This window comes from Sciurus vulgaris, assembly GCF_902686455.1.
Source record: "Sciurus vulgaris genome assembly, chromosome: 5".
Taxonomy (NCBI): Eukaryota; Metazoa; Chordata; class Mammalia; order Rodentia; family Sciuridae; genus Sciurus; species Sciurus vulgaris.
In genome coordinates, this window is record NC_136465.1 from 38,139,633 (window position 1) to 38,157,662 (window position 18,030).

Genomic DNA, 18,030 nt, shown 5'->3' on the forward strand with positions numbered 1-18,030 from the left:
TATATACACAATAGAGTTTTACTCAGTCAAAGATGAACGAAATACTGCTATTTGTTGGTAAAGGGACGGAAATGGAAAGAAAATGTTACGCTAAGTGAAATAAACCAGACTCATAAAACCAAGGATTAAATGTTTTCTCTCATATATGGAAGCTAGAGCAAACTAAGGAAAAGAAGGTGTGGGAGATTAGATATCACAAAATATATAGGAGAGAGCAGAGGAAGAGGAATAGAAGAGAATAAGAGGGAGGAAGTATGAAATGATTTAACAAAATCATGTTATATGCATATATAAATGTACCAGAGGGAAGTTCACCTCTCTATATTTGTAGAAAGTACTAATCAAAGATTAAAAGAAAAAAAAAACAAAGATAAATTAAGGAACAAAAGGAAGATCAGCAGAGGAAGGGAAATAGGGGGAAGGAGGAAGGGAGGAAGAGGAGGAGGGGAATGGAGATTGAAATCAAGTTCTTTGCAAGTGTAATTTTTTCAAAATCAACCCAATTATGTATAATTTTAATGCTCTAAAGTCTATTATGTTAGCTCCAAAAATCTTTAAGTGGATTAAAAATCTTTAAGTGAATTTAAAAATAAAATTTCTGCCATAATATAATCCTGTTTGCTTTGAGCATCCTTTAACTTTGTATGCTGATACACTACTGCAGAAGCTACTCAATCATTTATTACAATGGCATTATTCTTATTAAGTCCTCATTAAAAATCTTCTAAATGATGAATGAATTAGATGATACTGCTTAAAGACATGCTAATCAGAAATGTCATTTTAAGCAAAAATTTCCACATCACACTTTCAGAAGTATAAATAACTGATACCTTCTCCTCCCAACTTCATCCTCACCATGTCAAAAGCACATCGAGGTTATTATGCTAATTCTAAAAATAGGAACAAGGCAATGAATTTTAGAGATAGGATTAAAACTGAGTTTACTTTAATTCTTTTATTGCCTTTTTTCACTTCGTCAAGATTACAATGAACCAGAAAATTTTAAAAAGATATTGATTTTTAAGTTACTTACTAATCTGTGTTCATGGAAATATTTAGTTAACATTAAGTACATTTTCTAAAATGATATGCAATCATTTAAGTTTTTGACTTTAAGATACTAAAATTTTTTAAGAACTTAATTATATAATAAATAATAATAAATTGTATAATGTATATCATATATAAATTATATAATAAAATATAATAAACTTGCCCTTCAACTTTATATTGGCCCTTTTTTTGGGGGGGGGGCCGGGGACTGAGCTCAGAGGTACTCGACCACTGAGCCACATCCCCAGTCCTATGTTGCATTTTATTTAGAGACAAGGTCTCACCGAGTTGTTTGGCACCTTGCTTTTGCTGAGGCTGGCTTTGAACTTTCAATCCTCCTGCCTCAGCCTCCCAAGTTGCTGGTAGTACACGCATGTATCACCATGCCTGGCTTATATTAGTCATATTACTTTTCACAGTTGCAGTATTTGAATCTGAGGATGAGAAGCAATCAATATCACATATTGTGCAGATTATCTGTTTTAGACAGTTGGGTTAATGCGTTAGTGCACTGAAACAACTACATAACACAACATTTATAAGCAAACCAGAAAACTTTATTTAGAGTGGAAGCAAAAAAATCAGCTTTTTATGGAGGTTGAAAAAGGAAGTAGGAAAGTATGAGATAATAGCTACCCTTAAGAAATAATTTTAATAGTTCAAAATCTTTCACAGAATCTCTTTTAAAAAGGAGGCAATATTAGTTTAATATTTGACAGACATGAAAATAATTTGCAATAAGAATCTGGTTAATAATTAGACCTTGGATTAGTATACTTTCTAGTTATAGATGTTAAGTCTAAATCTTCAAAGTACATATATTAAGCACAAGTCAACCAAATACAAAACAGTACTCGATCATCTTTTATGTTCTTAAAAATGAAGAGACTAATGTACTTATGATTCCTTCATTCAAAATGCCCCTTTAGCCCTAAAACTTGAAAGTCTGGGACTTAAATCATTTCCAACTCCCATCCACCTACTCAAATTCATCATATATATGCAACCATGACAACAAAATTATAAATTCTGTTTAAAAAGATTGCTGCTCTTCTCAACTTTTAAGTCAAATCCCTGTTATGAGTAATACTTAAAACTTCCCATTTCAAAGGAGTAGAAACTAAAGCGATTGACTTAATATCTAAAAACAAAGAACAGCTTTATCTAAGAAACTATGTGCTGTATCCTGACAACTGGGAGCAGAGTCCATATAAATAAACTCAGACTAACGCCATTGTGAACAGAAAATGATATGTGTGTGTGTGTGTGCATACATATATACATACACACATATGTATGTATGTATATATATATATATATATATATGTACACATACACACACACTCATATATACCACCTTTGGGCAAATGTTCAAATGCTGAGTTTTAAATTCAGCATTATATCTCCTTAAAGATAAGTTTTTCTACAAACAATAAAAGTGCAGCAAGTTAAAAAACAAAACAAAATAAAACCTTTGTTTAGTACAGCTAAAGCTTATGTAGACAGCAGGTGTAAAAACTTGTTCATTTGAACAAAGCACAGAATAATGTTGAAGAACATTACACACCAAAGAAAAGCAGCAAAAAAACTCAAAGCCAGGTTGTGTTCTCATGAATTTTTTAACCCCACTGTTTCCATACTGGGTATGCCCTATCCTAAACAAAATCTATGAATATAAACTAAGGCCAAGAAATTATGAATTGATGGTTAGTAAAATGTTACCTGCCTTACTGCTAAGTGTACTAAGAAAATAAGTGTAGCATACATGCTACAGAGCTTGAGTACTGAAAAGTAAAAAAACAAAACTTACTGTGGTTTGAGAAAATTCATATTAAAAAAAAGATTTGTCATTTAATATGAAAACTTTCCCATACATTCTAAGGCTATACTAAAAAGGCCAGCAATGAAAAACAGTGGTAATATAAAATATCATACTTTGTTGTATGAAATAAGAGCCTACAGATTGACAGGAAAAATATGCTAATTTCGAATGTCAACTATATTATACCCTATCTGCAACTAACAGTTCCACCAAGATAACTAGGCTTTTCAATTTAAGACTGGTAAAAATATTTCTAGGATTCAACCAAATAAGCCAAATCAAAACAAAACAAAAGCAGCTGCCTCAACAAAAGTACAATTTATTTTCCTTGTTATTTACATTTTAGTTTTCTATTTCACACTCTATAAAGACTAGCTGGAATTTCTAAAGCATTCTTATTCTAAATCTTCTCCCTTAATAATACTAAATCATTGCACCATATGCTAACAGTATCAATTAAAACACTGTTCTGACATACCTTGGGAACTGCCTTTTGGCTCTTCAAACTGGTGGTGCTACTTTACGGATCTAACAAATCCTTATTTTAGCTTATGACACAAATGACCTGGTCTGCAGAAAAACTAGTCAGTCACAAGGCAGCAGACTGAACTCTAATGTCCACTGCCTTTGTCAGGATCATTAATAGTATTTTACTTAAATGTATAAAATCATAAAACAGGAGCTTCTAAGTCGAACTTTCTAATATTCAGTGTGAGAGGGTTTGGAATGATTACTCAAGTTTTGAAGACAAAACTCAGTACACTTATACAGAATTACTAGGCAATTACTTGTGAATTATTAAGGATTGCCTCAGTACAAGCTTCTCTCAATTTGCTCATCAACTAATTCAGTTCCACCTATGAAAACAAATTTTAGGATGTTTCATAACAAAATGTAACTCTCATACAATCAGGTTGTGACTCATGCCATAGAAGTTGGCATAAAAATTGAAAAATAAGTCAAATAAGAGGCAAGCTCATGGCTTAAGGTGTACAAGAAATTAAAACAATACAAAATGAAAACTATATATTGAACATCTCAGGCCCACCATGCAACAATACTATCACTGCTGTTTTATCATCATGACAAGTGAATCAATTTTTATACTGAACATGTATCACTAGTATTTCTCTGTTAAATCTGTATACATTTCATATAAATACATACTCAGGGCAAACACTGGTTTTACATTAAATTTTCTTTTTGACAACAATTTTGCACTGGAAAACACAAAAAATTGCTGAAAAAGTATAACAGATATTTATACATAGAATTATAGTAATATACAAAATCTTGTCAAAAATTGGATGAACAATGTTTAAAGTAAAAAAGAATGTTTATAACCAAGCGGTGCGGACATTAGGGGGCTTAGGTCTTAGCAACAGGTTGTTAGTTGTATCAAAAGCTGATCGCTCAGTCTTACAACTGAGACCACTGGTAGCACTGGATGTCCTGGAAGCTCCTCCTGAAAATACACAAAGAAAAAATAATTTCAATTAAATCACCATTTGAAAAGTTTCTTCCCCTACGTCTAGACTACTTTTTCTTCCTTATCTGACACGTATCTAACACTCTAATGCAATGATTCTCAACTAAGAGCACACTTCGGGATTCCCTGTGGAACTTAAAAACTGTTCAAAGGATTCAAGTGAAAACAAAACCTTTGCATAACCATTTATACGTTTATTTGACAAATACAATACTAACCTAAATACATGTTACTGGAACAATACCTTATCTTAGTCACTGTAGTGAGTAAATGGAATTAGTCTTTTTTTTTTTTTTTGGTACTAGGGATTGAATCCAGGGGTGCTTACTAAGCCACACCCCCAGACTTTTTAAATATTTCAATATTTTATTTAGAGACAGGGTCTCACTAAGTTGCTGAGGCTGGTTTTGAACTTGTGCTCCTCCTGTCTTAGCCTTCTCAGTAGCTGGAAACAGTCACTTGTTTTTAAGAATCACATGAGCACTGGTAATTGTGGCACTGTAAGTGGTTCCAACTTTCCTCAGTACTGCCTTCTACATATTTTTTTTTTTGAGGAAAAATATTTATTTGAAATATGCATGACAAAGGGTTAGTGACCTCAACATAAAAACAGTTATTTTAAATAAATAAGGAAAAACAAACAATGGGAAAATGGAACTAAGACATAAAAAGATAATCCTCAAATGAAGAAATACAAATTCTGAATAAAAATATTAAAAATGAATATGGTTTCTATTTCTTATATAGTTTACAATGCATATAGGAAGTAACAGCACAAACTTTGATAAAGGAAATTATCTGGCATTTTTAGATGTTGTACACCCTAGTGTTAAATAGTCCTATAATCTCTGGGACATTCAACTGGCCAGATATGTAACAGATCACATACCAAACATTAAGAGGTATTAAAACTGATGACTCTATAGTTTGTTAATTTTTGTGTTAGTTATACAGTGAGGAGGAAAAAGCATATATAAGGGCTAGAAGATACTGGTAATAATTTGTAAATGTCTAGAGGGAATGTTTCAGCAACTTTCCAACAGTATATCTATTCATTCTTCCTTTAATAAAAATAGAAATTATGCTGGGCATGTGGCTCAAACACAGAGCCAAGTGGAATCCAGTGGCTCAGGAGACTGAGACAGGAGGATCCCAAGTTCAAAGACAGCCTTAGAAACTTAGTGAGACCCTGTCTCAAAATAAAACATTAAAAAAAGGACTAGGGATGTTGTTTAGTGGTGAAACACCCCTGGGTTCAATCCCCTTTACCAAAATAAATAAAAAAATAAATATTGAAATTATGAGTTCCCTCCTCCATTTTATAAAAAATTGATATCTTCATCTTTTTAAAAAAAATCTTTTGGTTTCTTTCCTAGGCTGCCATTAGGTGCTATAAATAAAACCTGAAATCAATGAACACAAATAAAACAAAACATGGCTGTGAAAATAATAGAATGTATTCCAGAGGTGAGGATTTTAAAATTCTATCACAAGAGTATGTTATAATTTTTTTTTTAAAAAAGAGAAAACACACAAACAAGTATAGAAAAGTTTTGAGTATGCTTACTTAATGGGCTGTATTGACCAAGTGCAGATCTCACTTGTCTAGAGGATGGTGTTGAGCTGAGATAACCCATATTACGATGATAGTCCATCAGCTGTTCTGAACGTTTCATACCAACTGTCGGCTTCACAGCTTCAAGCCTTTTCAATAAAGCCTCCATTAAAAACAATTGATTTGAAAGTCAATGTTAGAAAAATAGCAGTAGTTTTAAAACAGACAAATCCTTTCTAGAATCTGAAAATTTACTAAATAAAGTAGAAAAGACTTTAAGTCAATCCAGACATGCCATGTGAAAAAAAATATTCAAATAACATAACTACAGGAAAATCTAAGGGTTTTTACTACAAACCGAACCACTACAATATAAATGGCCTAATGAAAATTACAATCTTAAGAGCCCAGAATTGAACCTGAGAAATGACCAGAAACAGATCTAAACTACTACGAATTCTATATATGGATACATTACAAAGCAGTGGCTTTCAACCTGTTGAGTAGTGAGTGTCTCAGGGCTATTAGGACACTGACTAATAGTGAGTGACTAGTAGTGAGTGTCACTGAAGGCTGAGTGAGCAGGGCTCTCAGCTCTCCCATTCCTGATGTCTACTAGCTGCCTGCTTCCTGTATTATCTGCTGTATATACTGAAGATCTGCGTGAAACTTACTTTGGCAAAAAAGAATTTTCTCTTAAGAAATTTGAAAACAAATTATTAAATAATATAAAAGCTTTAAAAAGGATATATAAACCAACAGGTTAAGGGAACACAGTATCGAATAACATTTTTTAAAATGTGATTAATATTCTCTATAATAATGTTCCTAATTGTTAAATCAAAAAGTAAAAGTTTTTTTCCTTTAAAAAATTTTCACAGGGCTGGGGAGATAGCTCAGCTGATAGAGTGCTTGCCTTGCAAGCACAGGGCCCTGAGTTCGATCCCCAGTACTGCAAAAAAAAAAAAAAAAAAAATCACAAACATCATTTGGAAGGGATTATGTATGTAGACCAAATGGCTTGGGAAACTGGTCCATGATTCTTATTACTTTATTAAATAAAGTCAGTACTTTCTCTGAAGCAAGCTAATCTTTATTTGAAGAGTGTGCAGATCTGCACTAAGAATCACATTTAAAAAATCAGCTTCATGATTTTCAGTCACAGATTTTTTTTCTATATAATGTTTTCCTTCTTTTACTGTGCTAAAAATACACATAAAATTAACTATTTTAACAATTTTTAAGTATACAGTTCTGTGGCATTTAGTACATTCACACTGTTGTAAACCATCAGGAAAAGCCATTTTCAAAACTTTTTCAATTTATCAGTTTTGCCTCCTGCCTTTCTAATTCTGACATTCCAGTAATAAGATTATTGTTATTTCCACACAATTAAAAAGAAGGAATAGACAGTGGTAAAATAAGATAAAATATTCAGAGGAAACACTGTTTAGAAAAGGTGCTTGGGATGTAGCTCAGTGGTAGAGCACTTACCTAACGTGTGAGGTTAAGTGTAATTGACCCTGGTTTCAATCCCCAGCATCACACACTCTTCTCTCTCTCTGTCTCTCTGTCTCTGTCTCTTCTCTCTCTCTCTCTCTCTCTCTCACACACACACACACACACACACACACACACACACACACACACACGAAGGCAAGTTTCTAATTACCACACCTCAGGCTTGGAGACAAATGGTAGAGGGTGCAGAACATATAAAGCAGACAGACGGAGAGAACATAATATATTGTCAGCCTGCCTGCTATTGCTTTTGCATAGCATATCCTTTTGGTTTTTAGCCTTTGAAAACTAGAATTGAATCAACTCTTTAGAGAAGTCTTCCCTAACTAGAATTAGTGGTTCTCTTTGATGAACTGAGGCTTATGACTGGGACATAGTTTCACTGACTATAAAGTCTACAGTACTGCATCAAAAAGTTGTACAGTGCAGGTGTCAAAGATGATTACTTTTCCTAGTTGTAATTTATAATTCCGTAGGAAATTTCCTAGGTGTCACATTTTTGGTGTATGTTACTGGGCAGAGTAACAGTTACTCTTTTCCCTGATTATCCTATTAGTTACTCATTGAGCTGTGCAGGACAGAAATCTTGATATCTTTAGTTATCCACTTTTTTTCTTTTTTTGCTGATGCAAGTCACAGTGTCTATTAAACTCCTATTTTCCTAAATTAATTTTGTTGAGTACATTTTTTAAATTTTAAGAAAACTGCAATGTTTATTCATCAGATGTAAAAGATATAAAAGATGTACAAAGTAATATAATTAATTCTAAAATAACTCGCCAAAAAGATAAAAAATAAGCCCATTCTGTAGTCTTATATGTCAATTATGGAGAAGCCTATGGAAATAAGAGAGAAATTACTCAATCAGCTATCCAAATCACATGGAGCCATTCCAGGTCTGGGTGGCATATGAACTGGCTAAGCAAAAGGTAAAGGAATGATTTGAGAAATAGCTAGAAGTAGATCTTGTTAGTACAAATAATATCAAAACATGAAGTATTGATTACAGTGTAAAGATTAAAATATAAAGTTATACATTTCAGTTCAGTTATCAATTTAGAATGCCTAGGAAAAACTTTAAAATGACAGTTCAAAATGCTGGAACAGATTATTATAATAGAGTTGTTTAAAAAATATAAGTTATCTAGTCAGAAAGACTTTGAAGGGTACAGAAGAGGGGGAAACAGAGGGAGACTGGTTATTAGATACTAAAATGCAGTCAGATTGGGGAATAAGTTCTACTTTTCTATAACACAATAGAATGATTGTCATTTGTAACAATTTATTATACATTTTAGAATAAACTAGAAGATAGAAGTCTCCCGACAGAAAAAACTGATAAAATTTTTCAGGTGCTAGAAATGCTAATTACCCCAATTTTATTATTACACATTGTATATACACCACACTGTATTGAACTACCACACTGTACCCCATAAATATGTACAATTATTTCCCTTTTCTCCTAGTACTGGGGATCAAACCCAAGACTTTGTGCATGCCAGGCAAGTTATCTATCACTAACTATACCTGTAACCCTACAAATATGTACAATTACTACATGCCAATTTAAAAAACAAGACGACCTGGGCTCATATCCTGGTTCTGTCACTGACTGTGTATCCTTGGTCAAATTACTTGATAGGGATATTAACAACAAAATAACCTTAAAAAGTCAGTATTTAGTCATCAGTCAGATAACACGTTTGAAGTGCTCATAACAGTGTCTGACATCTAGTAAGGACTTATTCAATATTCGTGCAATGATTAATATTGTTTGTTTTGGGGCTGGGGTTGTGGCTCAGTGGTACAGCACTCATTTCAAATGTGTGAGGCACTGGGTTCAATTCTCAGCACTGCATATAAATAAATAAAAATAACAACTAAAAATTTTTTAAAATATTGCTTTGTATTATTTTCTAGTTATTTGTCACACATTCTTCCCAGTGCTATAAATTACATAACAGGGAAATATTTATTTTTCTTATATTCTCTATACTGCCTTACATAGTTCATGGCAGACATTAAATATTCATTTAATGGATTGAAAAATGATAAAGAATGGTTACTTATATTGAACTTATGATTTACATAATCTCAGAACTGTCTGTTACAATTTAGAAATAGAGTAGATATGAACCTGCAAAGGCTTATGTGTTTGAAGGCTTGGTCCCCAAAGCAGTAATAAGTGGGGTTTTGGGGGAATGACTAAATGATTAGGATCATAAAGATCCTAATCTCATCAGTGGATTAATCCCTTGATGGAGTCATTTTGATGGCATTATTGGGAGATGGTAGAAAATGTAGGAGGTGGGGCCTATTTGGAGGAAAATCGCTAGGGGTATGACTTTGGTGACTATATCTTATCCCTGGGACCCCTTCCTTTTCTCTTGCTTCTAGGCTACCATGAGATAAGCAGTTTTTCTCTGCCACTCCCTTTTACCAATAATGATTTCTGCAACTGTAAGAACTGCTTTATTATTTCTAAAATAATGAACACCTTATAAGGACATTAAAAAGGAATAAGTGTCCTATACTTGAAAAATCGAAGGAGGAGGGCAGATTTTATTTTTTGTTTAATGCCTTTGAGATTTGAATTTTATAAATTTGTACAAACATTACCTTTATTTAAAAAATAATATTTTAATTCAGGAATTCATACATAGAAAGATTATAGTTTATTGTCTATTTTTATTTCTCTGAATTTAAAACTGACAATTTATGTAACAGAGAAAACATTGTATAAATATATATAAATATACATGTACTTTATGCATCCAAGGAGACAAGAAAAAGTGTACTCAACTTGAGTTCTAGGCTCTAATGTTGATACAAGAATCTTACTTTGTCACTAACTCTGCTTTGATTACTCTCTTCCCTCTCCCTTCTTTCATATCTGAGGAAACTGATTATTTCATTTGGATGAATTGCATTTTTTATTAGAAGATAAAGTGAAACAATAAACTAAGTATCCTTATTAACCACCTCTCCTTCTGCTAAGATTATTTGTGTGCTCTTTCAGAAAAACTGGATTCATATGTTCAAATGAAGATAAGGTAATATGATTAACAAGAATATTTCAAAATTCATGAAACCAAAAATTAGTCACATTTTGGAAATAAAGTTCTCTTTTTGGCAGGGGAGGTTACCGGGGATTGAACTGAGAGGCACTTATCCATTCATTCACATCAATCCTTTTTTAATATTTTATTTAGAGTCAGGGTCTTGCTGAGTTGTTTAGGGCCTCACTAAGTTACTGAGGCTGGCTTTGAACTCATGATCCTCCTGTCTCAGCCTCCTCAGCCATTGTGATTACAAGTGTGTACCACAGAGTCTAGGTAAAGTTCTACTACAACCAAGTTTATATGAAGCAAGCATGCCCTCAAAATTATCTTTTCTTTTACCTTAATTGTGTGTGTGTGTGTGTGTGTGTGTGTGTGTGTACACATGGACTTCTGTACACTAAGCACATGTTCTATATTGTTTTAATTTTGTTGGGATGCACTGACTGATGAGAGAAATATAATATCTGCCTAATGAAATAAATACTGAGGATTTGGAGTTTCACCAGAAGGGCAGATTAACAACAGTATGCATTTTTAACCCCAGAGCACATAATTCCATTGTTTTAGTCAGATTTTTCACTTCTGTGACCAAATGACCTAAACAATTCTAGAGGAGAAGTTTATATAGTGCTCAAGGTTTCAGAGGTCTCAGTTCAGAGACCTGCTGGCTCCATTGCTCTGTGCCCTAGATAAGGGAGAACATCATGGCAGAAGAGTGTGGTAGAGGAAAGCAACTCAGGACATGGCGCCAGGAAGCAGAGAGAGAGAGAGAGACAGCTCCTCTAAACCATGGAAAAAATATGAACCCCAAAGCCATGCTCTCAGTGACCAACCTCTTTCAGCCACACCCTGCCTACCTACAGTTACCACCTAGTTAATCCCTATAAGGGGTTTAATGTACTGATTAGGTTAAGGCTCTCAAACACATTTCATTCTGAATATCTTATATTGTCTCACACATGAGCTTTTGGGGGACACCTCATATCTATATCATAACATCCACTTTATACCATATCTTCACTCTTCTTCTCTACCTTTTCTGCACAGGACTAGTTCATGGCCACCAATTATTTTCATTTTGTGCCAGAACATGAATATTTTAATAATCATGCCTAATGTTAGCCACCTGGGTTTGTCTCTACCAGTGGAGATGGAATAAATGAACAAAAATCATAAAAACTGTAAAATAATGGATACCTGCTTATGTGTAACACCTGACAGAAGTGTCTGGTGTGTGTGCATGCACATGAATGTGTGTTCTGAAAACAAACTACCTCACCAACAGATTAAAAAGTGTATCAGCTCACACCAGAGAACTATTAAAGCCAATGTGACTCTATTAAAATAAGAGTCTTGAAGATGGGTAGTTATAAAATAAATATACAAAAATAAATAGCTTAAAAGAAGTAACCAATTATAAAGTATAATGAAAAAATTTCATGTGCAATGAGCATAAAAATATATAGTAATAAAGAAAACTATAAAACCTTACTAAGATAAGGTTACAAAAAGGCTTAGATGAATGGAAAGACTATATTTCAGACAAAAAGGTATCACTCACCAATTAAAATATAAATTTAACATAATTTCAATGAAAATTTACAATAAAAATTTTTAAACAAAAATATAATTATCAGGAAGAATAAATGCAAGGGAATAGCCAAGAAAAATTTTGCAAAGAAATCAAATTAGCTCCATTTTGGTTTAAAGATTGAAAAGTTAAAACAAATCAGAAGATTAGTTTTCCTCATAACATAATAAATGCTTTTTTAAAACATAATAAATTATACATGTTTTCCTATTTAGCTTTATGTTAGTTTTTTCATATCTTTATCAGTTTCTGATTCTAGCACTGGCCAAAGCTACATGTAACCATACAGTTGAGATATGCTTTAAAAAATACACAATTTAGAAACTTTGTATCAAAAAACCCTTCATCATTAATTCTGTATTGATTCCATGTTGAAATGATAATATTTTGAATGTACTCAGTTAAGTAAAATACATTATTTTATTTTATTCTTTGGTAATAGGAATTAAACCCAGGGGTGCTTAATCACTGAGTCACATCCTGAGCCTTTTTAAAATTTTTTAATTTTGGGACCGGGTCTTGAGTTAATAGCCTCACTAAATTGTTGAGTCTGTTGTGATCCTCCTGTCTCAGCCTCCTGAGCCACTAGGATTACAGGTGTGTGGGGGTGACAGCTCCCATCACTGTGCTGCCTCCTCATCGCCAGTCAACTACTCTGTGACCTCGGGACACCCTGGACAGGACTCAGCTGCTTATCATTCTCCAACATGGGATCTGGGTCCTCCATTCTGGCAGATTCACCTGTGAGCTGTCTACTAGACTATCTTAAACCCCTTCACCTGACTCCCGAGCTAAAGCCACTTATTTGCTTGTGTAGTGATATCTGGCCACAGTATCCTTTAGCTAATCAATCCAATGGCCACTTAATGGCACTCTAGATCCTAATGTTCTATGGGACTTACACAACCTTCTGTGAGCAAGTGGGCAAATGGAAAGAGATTCCCTACATTCAAGCTTTCTTTCTTGTGCACTAAACCTGATCTTTGCTCTTTCTGCAAACCCAAACACCTCCTGTGGAGTGGATGGTCAGAGTCCATGTTCCGTTTTCACTCTGATCTTTCCCAGATGAGAAGCGGCTAGGCTCCTTCACTTCCAACTCTGCAAATTTCATTAAGGAATTTCAGTATCTTACCCAGTCTTATGACCTTACCTGGTATGACATTTATATGATCATGTCCAACACCTTGACCCCTGAGGAACGCAGGAGAGTCTGGGAACAGGAGCACAATTATGCAGATGAGGTTCACCAAGCGACCCCAGTCCACCCCATTGGGACTGTAGCAGTATCATTAGGCCTATAACACGGGGACCGAGTGTCTGCAGTGGGACAAGTGCCAAACCTGTGTCCTTGCAGGTCTCTGAAAGGCTGCCATTAAACCCATTAATTATGATAAACTTCAGGAAGTAATACAGGACAAAAATGAAAACCCATCCGCCTTTCTGAGTCGCCTCACAGAAGCCATGCTCAAATATACTAATCAGGATCCTGAAACTCTGGAGGGATGACAGCTACTCATGACTTATTATTTCTCCCAAAGCCACCTGAACATAAAAGCTAAATTGAGGTGGTTATACAGGGGACCCCTTACCCCACAGCCAGAGGATCTAGCGGTGACATTAAAGGTGTATAATGGAAGAGAAAAAAAAAAAAAAAATCCAAAAACTAAAATACCAAATGCTAGCCAAAGCCTTTCAGCCAGCTAGACCTGCCCAGCCAGTCACTACTAGGGGTACCCTAGCTCCCAGAAGACCTCCAGGCCCATGCTTCAAGTGCAGAAAAGAGGGCCACTGGGCACAAGCCTGCCCCGCCCCACAGCAGCCCCCAGGTCCTTGTCCAAAATCTCACCAACTGGGACACTGGGCAGTGGGTTGCCCTGGTGCTCAGAGAAGTGACAGGTCACCCTCACCCCCTTCCCCCAGTGACTTACTGGGATTGGCAATGGATGACTGAAGGGGCCTGGAATTTCTACACCCAATGACCATCACCACTCAGGAGCCCTGGATGACCCTTATGGTAGCAGGCAGGCAGCTCCCTTTCCTTATAGATACTGGAGCCACCTTTTCAGTGCCATGGGAGTTTTGGGGACCCACTTCCCCTGCCAAATCCTCTATTGTCGGGGTAGAGGGAAAACCATACCACCCTCTACAAACCCCTCCAGTAAGTTGCCATATCGGACAAATCTGCTTCACTCATTCTTTTTTGATAATTCCTCTGTGTTCCATGTCCCTCCTGGGAAGGGGCATCCTAACCAAATTGGGTGCCTCTATTTCCTTCTCATCTACCATGAGCCTCCACCAAGACTCCTTTGCTATTCCTCTCCTCATGACCTTGTAGGAATATACAAATCAACCTGAGTCTTCATATCCCCTTCCTCTCTCCCTTGTTTACCCCAACGTCTGGGACAACCATACACCCTCTGTAGCCACATGCTCACCTGTACTCATTTGCCTGAAGGACCCAATATCCCACCCAGCCCAAGCCCAATATCCCCTTTGTCAAAGGCCCCTCTTAGGGCTTCAACCAGTCATCTAGGCTATAAGGCAGAAAGGCTTCCTGTGTCCCACCAACTCATCTAATGACACTTCCATCCTGGCTGTTAAAAAACCTAATGGATCTTACCGTTTGGTGCAATATCTCCGAATTATCAACTTGGCAGTTGCTCCCATCTTCCACATTGTGCCTGATCCCTACACCTTGTTTTTCTCTATTCCCACCTCCACCACATAATTCTCTGTGCTGGATTTGATGGATGCCTTTTTCACTGTCCCTCTTCATCCTGACTCAAAGGATCTCTTTGCTTTCACCTGGACTGACCCTCTCACTCAAGTTTCTTCTCAGCTGACCTGCACAGTTCTCCTACAGGGATTTTGGGACAGCCCTCACCACTGTGACCAAACACTGTCTCATGATCTCGACTCTAACTTTCGTTTCCTCCTTCCTCTTATAGTATGTTGAAGACCTTCTTCTATCTAGTCCTTCTCTCAAGGACTCCCAAGGAGACACTGTTAAGCTTCTAAATTTTCTGGCTGACAGCAAAGGTATAGCTTTCCCAACCTTAGGTTATTTACTTAGGAGTCAGCCTCTCACCTGGATTTAAGGCCAGCACTGTAGAGAGAAGAGCATTGTTACAGAACATGCCCACTCCATTTATCAAGGAAGAAATCCTTTCCTTTCTAGGGCTAGCAGGATATTTACCATCCTGGATCCCAAATTTTTCCATCTTGGCAGCCCTCTTGTATGAGGCTTCACAGGGCACTCTTACTGACCCTCTCCTCAACCCAGTGGAAGTCCCTTTCCAAATGCTAAGGAAAGCCCTTCTTCAAGCCCCAGCCTGACACCTCTCTGATATCACCAGACCATTCTACCTGTTAATCTCTGAGAAAAGTGGGTTCACTTAGGGAGTTTTAGGACACATGTTCAGTCCCACCTTTGGCCCAGTGGCATACCTATGAAGCCACCTAAGCCATATCTTAGGGTATCGGCCACAACACTTGTCTTAACCCAGGAATTGAAAAAACGTTCCTTTGAGGCTCCCACTGAAGTGCTATCCCTCATCATCTGTTAGAGCTTTTTACTTAGGGTCTGCAAACTCTACTGCCCTGTTGGGCGTTAGTTTTGCAAACTGCTCTTATTGAGGACTCTTCCATTTCCTTTGAGACATACCCTCCTTTAAATCCAGCCACCCTCTTACCCCTGCCTTCCAACCTACATGCTTCAGCAACCCATAGCTGCCTTGAGACTCCACAGTTAATCCCCTGCCCCTCCAATGTTCAGGAGGGGGTCTTACACAACCCTACTTTCATATGGTTCACTGATGGGAGCTCTTTTCTCCATGAGGGGATCTGACAAGCTGGATATGCCATTGTCTCCCTGGAAAAGGTTGTAGAATCAAGACCACTATCAAACAACACCACCAACCAACAGGCAGAACTAATCGCCCTCACTGGCACATTCACCCTTGCAAAAGGAGAATCCCTCACAATCCACACTGACTCCAAATACACTTTTCACATTGTCCTTTCCCATGCTGCTATTTGGAAAGAGAGGGAACTCCATTACCCACTCTAGCTATGTCCTAAACCTCCTCGAGGCTCTTTGCCTCCCAGCGACCATAGGCCTTGTACATTGCCAAGCCCTATTCAATCATCAATCTCTTCAGGCAACAACAAGGCAGATGAGGAGGCTAGAAGAGCAGCCCTATCATCCACATCAGCCCCCATCATGACTCTCCATGATCCCTTGCACTCCCCCGGGGAACTATCCAGTCCCCAACCCCCACCTACTGCAATGACATCTCCCTCCCCTGAATTAGCTCTACCTCCACAACCAGCACACAGCAGTTACCGAAGATGAATCTTCTTATAAAAATAAAAATGGGGGAATGAAGGGACAATGGGTTAATAAGATTGCATCCATTTACTGCTCCCCTGCCATTTTGATGCTGCCATTATTCTGCCATCCCCGCCCCCATCTTACAACCAAGATTGTTAGTCTGAAAACTTCCTAATCAGTCACTGGTCCCATTGTTAGCCCACGAACTTCCTCGTCAGCCACTGGTCAGATCATTATTAGCCCATGAACTTCCACTGCTTAAGAATAGCTCCCCTGCCACTATCCCTCTCTCTTTCTCCCTCACCCTTGAGGGCAGACACTCTGCTTGTTCGCTTAATAAAATCTCTTGTGTGAGTTCCTGGGTCTGGAGTGGTTTTCTGGGTGCCTTCACATGTGACTTACATTATGTTTTTACCATTCCAGAGTATAACAAGATCTTATTATAAAATGGAGGTATTATTCACATATAGAAAGTGTTAAGTATATAAAATAAGTATGAATAAAATACTGGTAACTTTTCACTGTTATTAAAATAGCTGAATGTGCAAAGGATTTGGAGAGTAATTAAATCTATACGCAGAAGCTGCTGACAGTTTTCATACTGTACATATTCAGAACAGAGAAGACATTAATGGTTTCAACTTTTCACAAGTCCAAACTCCTTAAAAAGTTGAATATATAATTACTAGCATATGACCTAGCAATTCTACTTTAGATATATACCCAAAGGAACTTAGAGCAGTAATTTGAACAGATATTTATATGTCAATGTTAATTATAGCATTATTCACAACAACCAAAAGATGGAAACCCTTTAAGTGGCCATCAGTGGATGAAATGGGTAACCAAAATATTGTATGTCCCTTTGACAGAATATTATTCAGCCATAAAAAGAAATAAAGTCACGATACATGCTACAACATGATGAACACTGAAAACATTATGCTAATTAAAATAAACTCAGCACAAAAGAATAAATATTGTATGATTCTACTTATATGAAATATTTAAAATTGCCAACTTCATAAAGACAGAAGGTAGATTAGAGGCTTTTGGAGGATAGGCTGTTTCCTATGGAATGATGATGATGGTTGAGAAAAAGTGGTAATGGCTGCAAACTATTACTGTTGAATTTAATGTTACTGAACTGTACACTTAGAAAAAATTAAAATGGCAAATTTGGTTTGCCATTCAGGTAAACCAGATTTGAATTCGGGTTCTACCATGTATTGTTTGTCTGACATTGAGTAATTCCCTATCTCTCACTCAGCTTATTTTCCCCCACAAAATAGTTAACTATATCATAAGGTTGAAGATTAAATTACCTAATATTTATAAAACAGGCATCATGTAATTGCATATTAAATAAAACAGGCTTCAGAGCTAAGTGGGAGAGTAAAAACAAAGTAAACCCAAATATTTGTGACATAAAATGATTCCACATTTTCATAAAACACGAATGAATCTTGAATATTGCTAATGTGATGAGCAAGAAAGCTGTTTAACTTATCACCCATCAACCTCATTTAACTTGCTTCTCTGTTTTCAACTCTTTGCCACATATAAGATAAACTTCTTAAAGGGTTAAGGCCTACGAT

General features: G+C 36.2%; 1 protein-coding gene across 2 annotated transcripts in view; it reads right to left on the reverse strand.

Annotated features, from left to right (window-relative positions):
• Nucleotides 1-1,257: 1,257 nt before the first annotated feature.
• Nucleotides 1,258-18,030, reverse strand: part of CFAP97 (cilia and flagella associated protein 97) — a 37,948-nt gene continuing 21,175 nt past the window's right edge. For both annotated transcript variants that reach the window (XM_079141928.1, XM_079141927.1), the window contains exons 4-5: nucleotides 5,935-6,085; nucleotides 1,258-4,343 (exon numbers count right to left, since the gene is read on the reverse strand). In XM_079141928.1, the coding sequence (XP_078998054.1) occupies nucleotides 4,216-4,343; nucleotides 5,935-6,085 (279 nt within the window). In that variant the 3' untranslated portion in view covers nucleotides 1,258-4,215. The remainder of the gene's footprint in view (nucleotides 4,344-5,934; nucleotides 6,086-18,030) is intronic.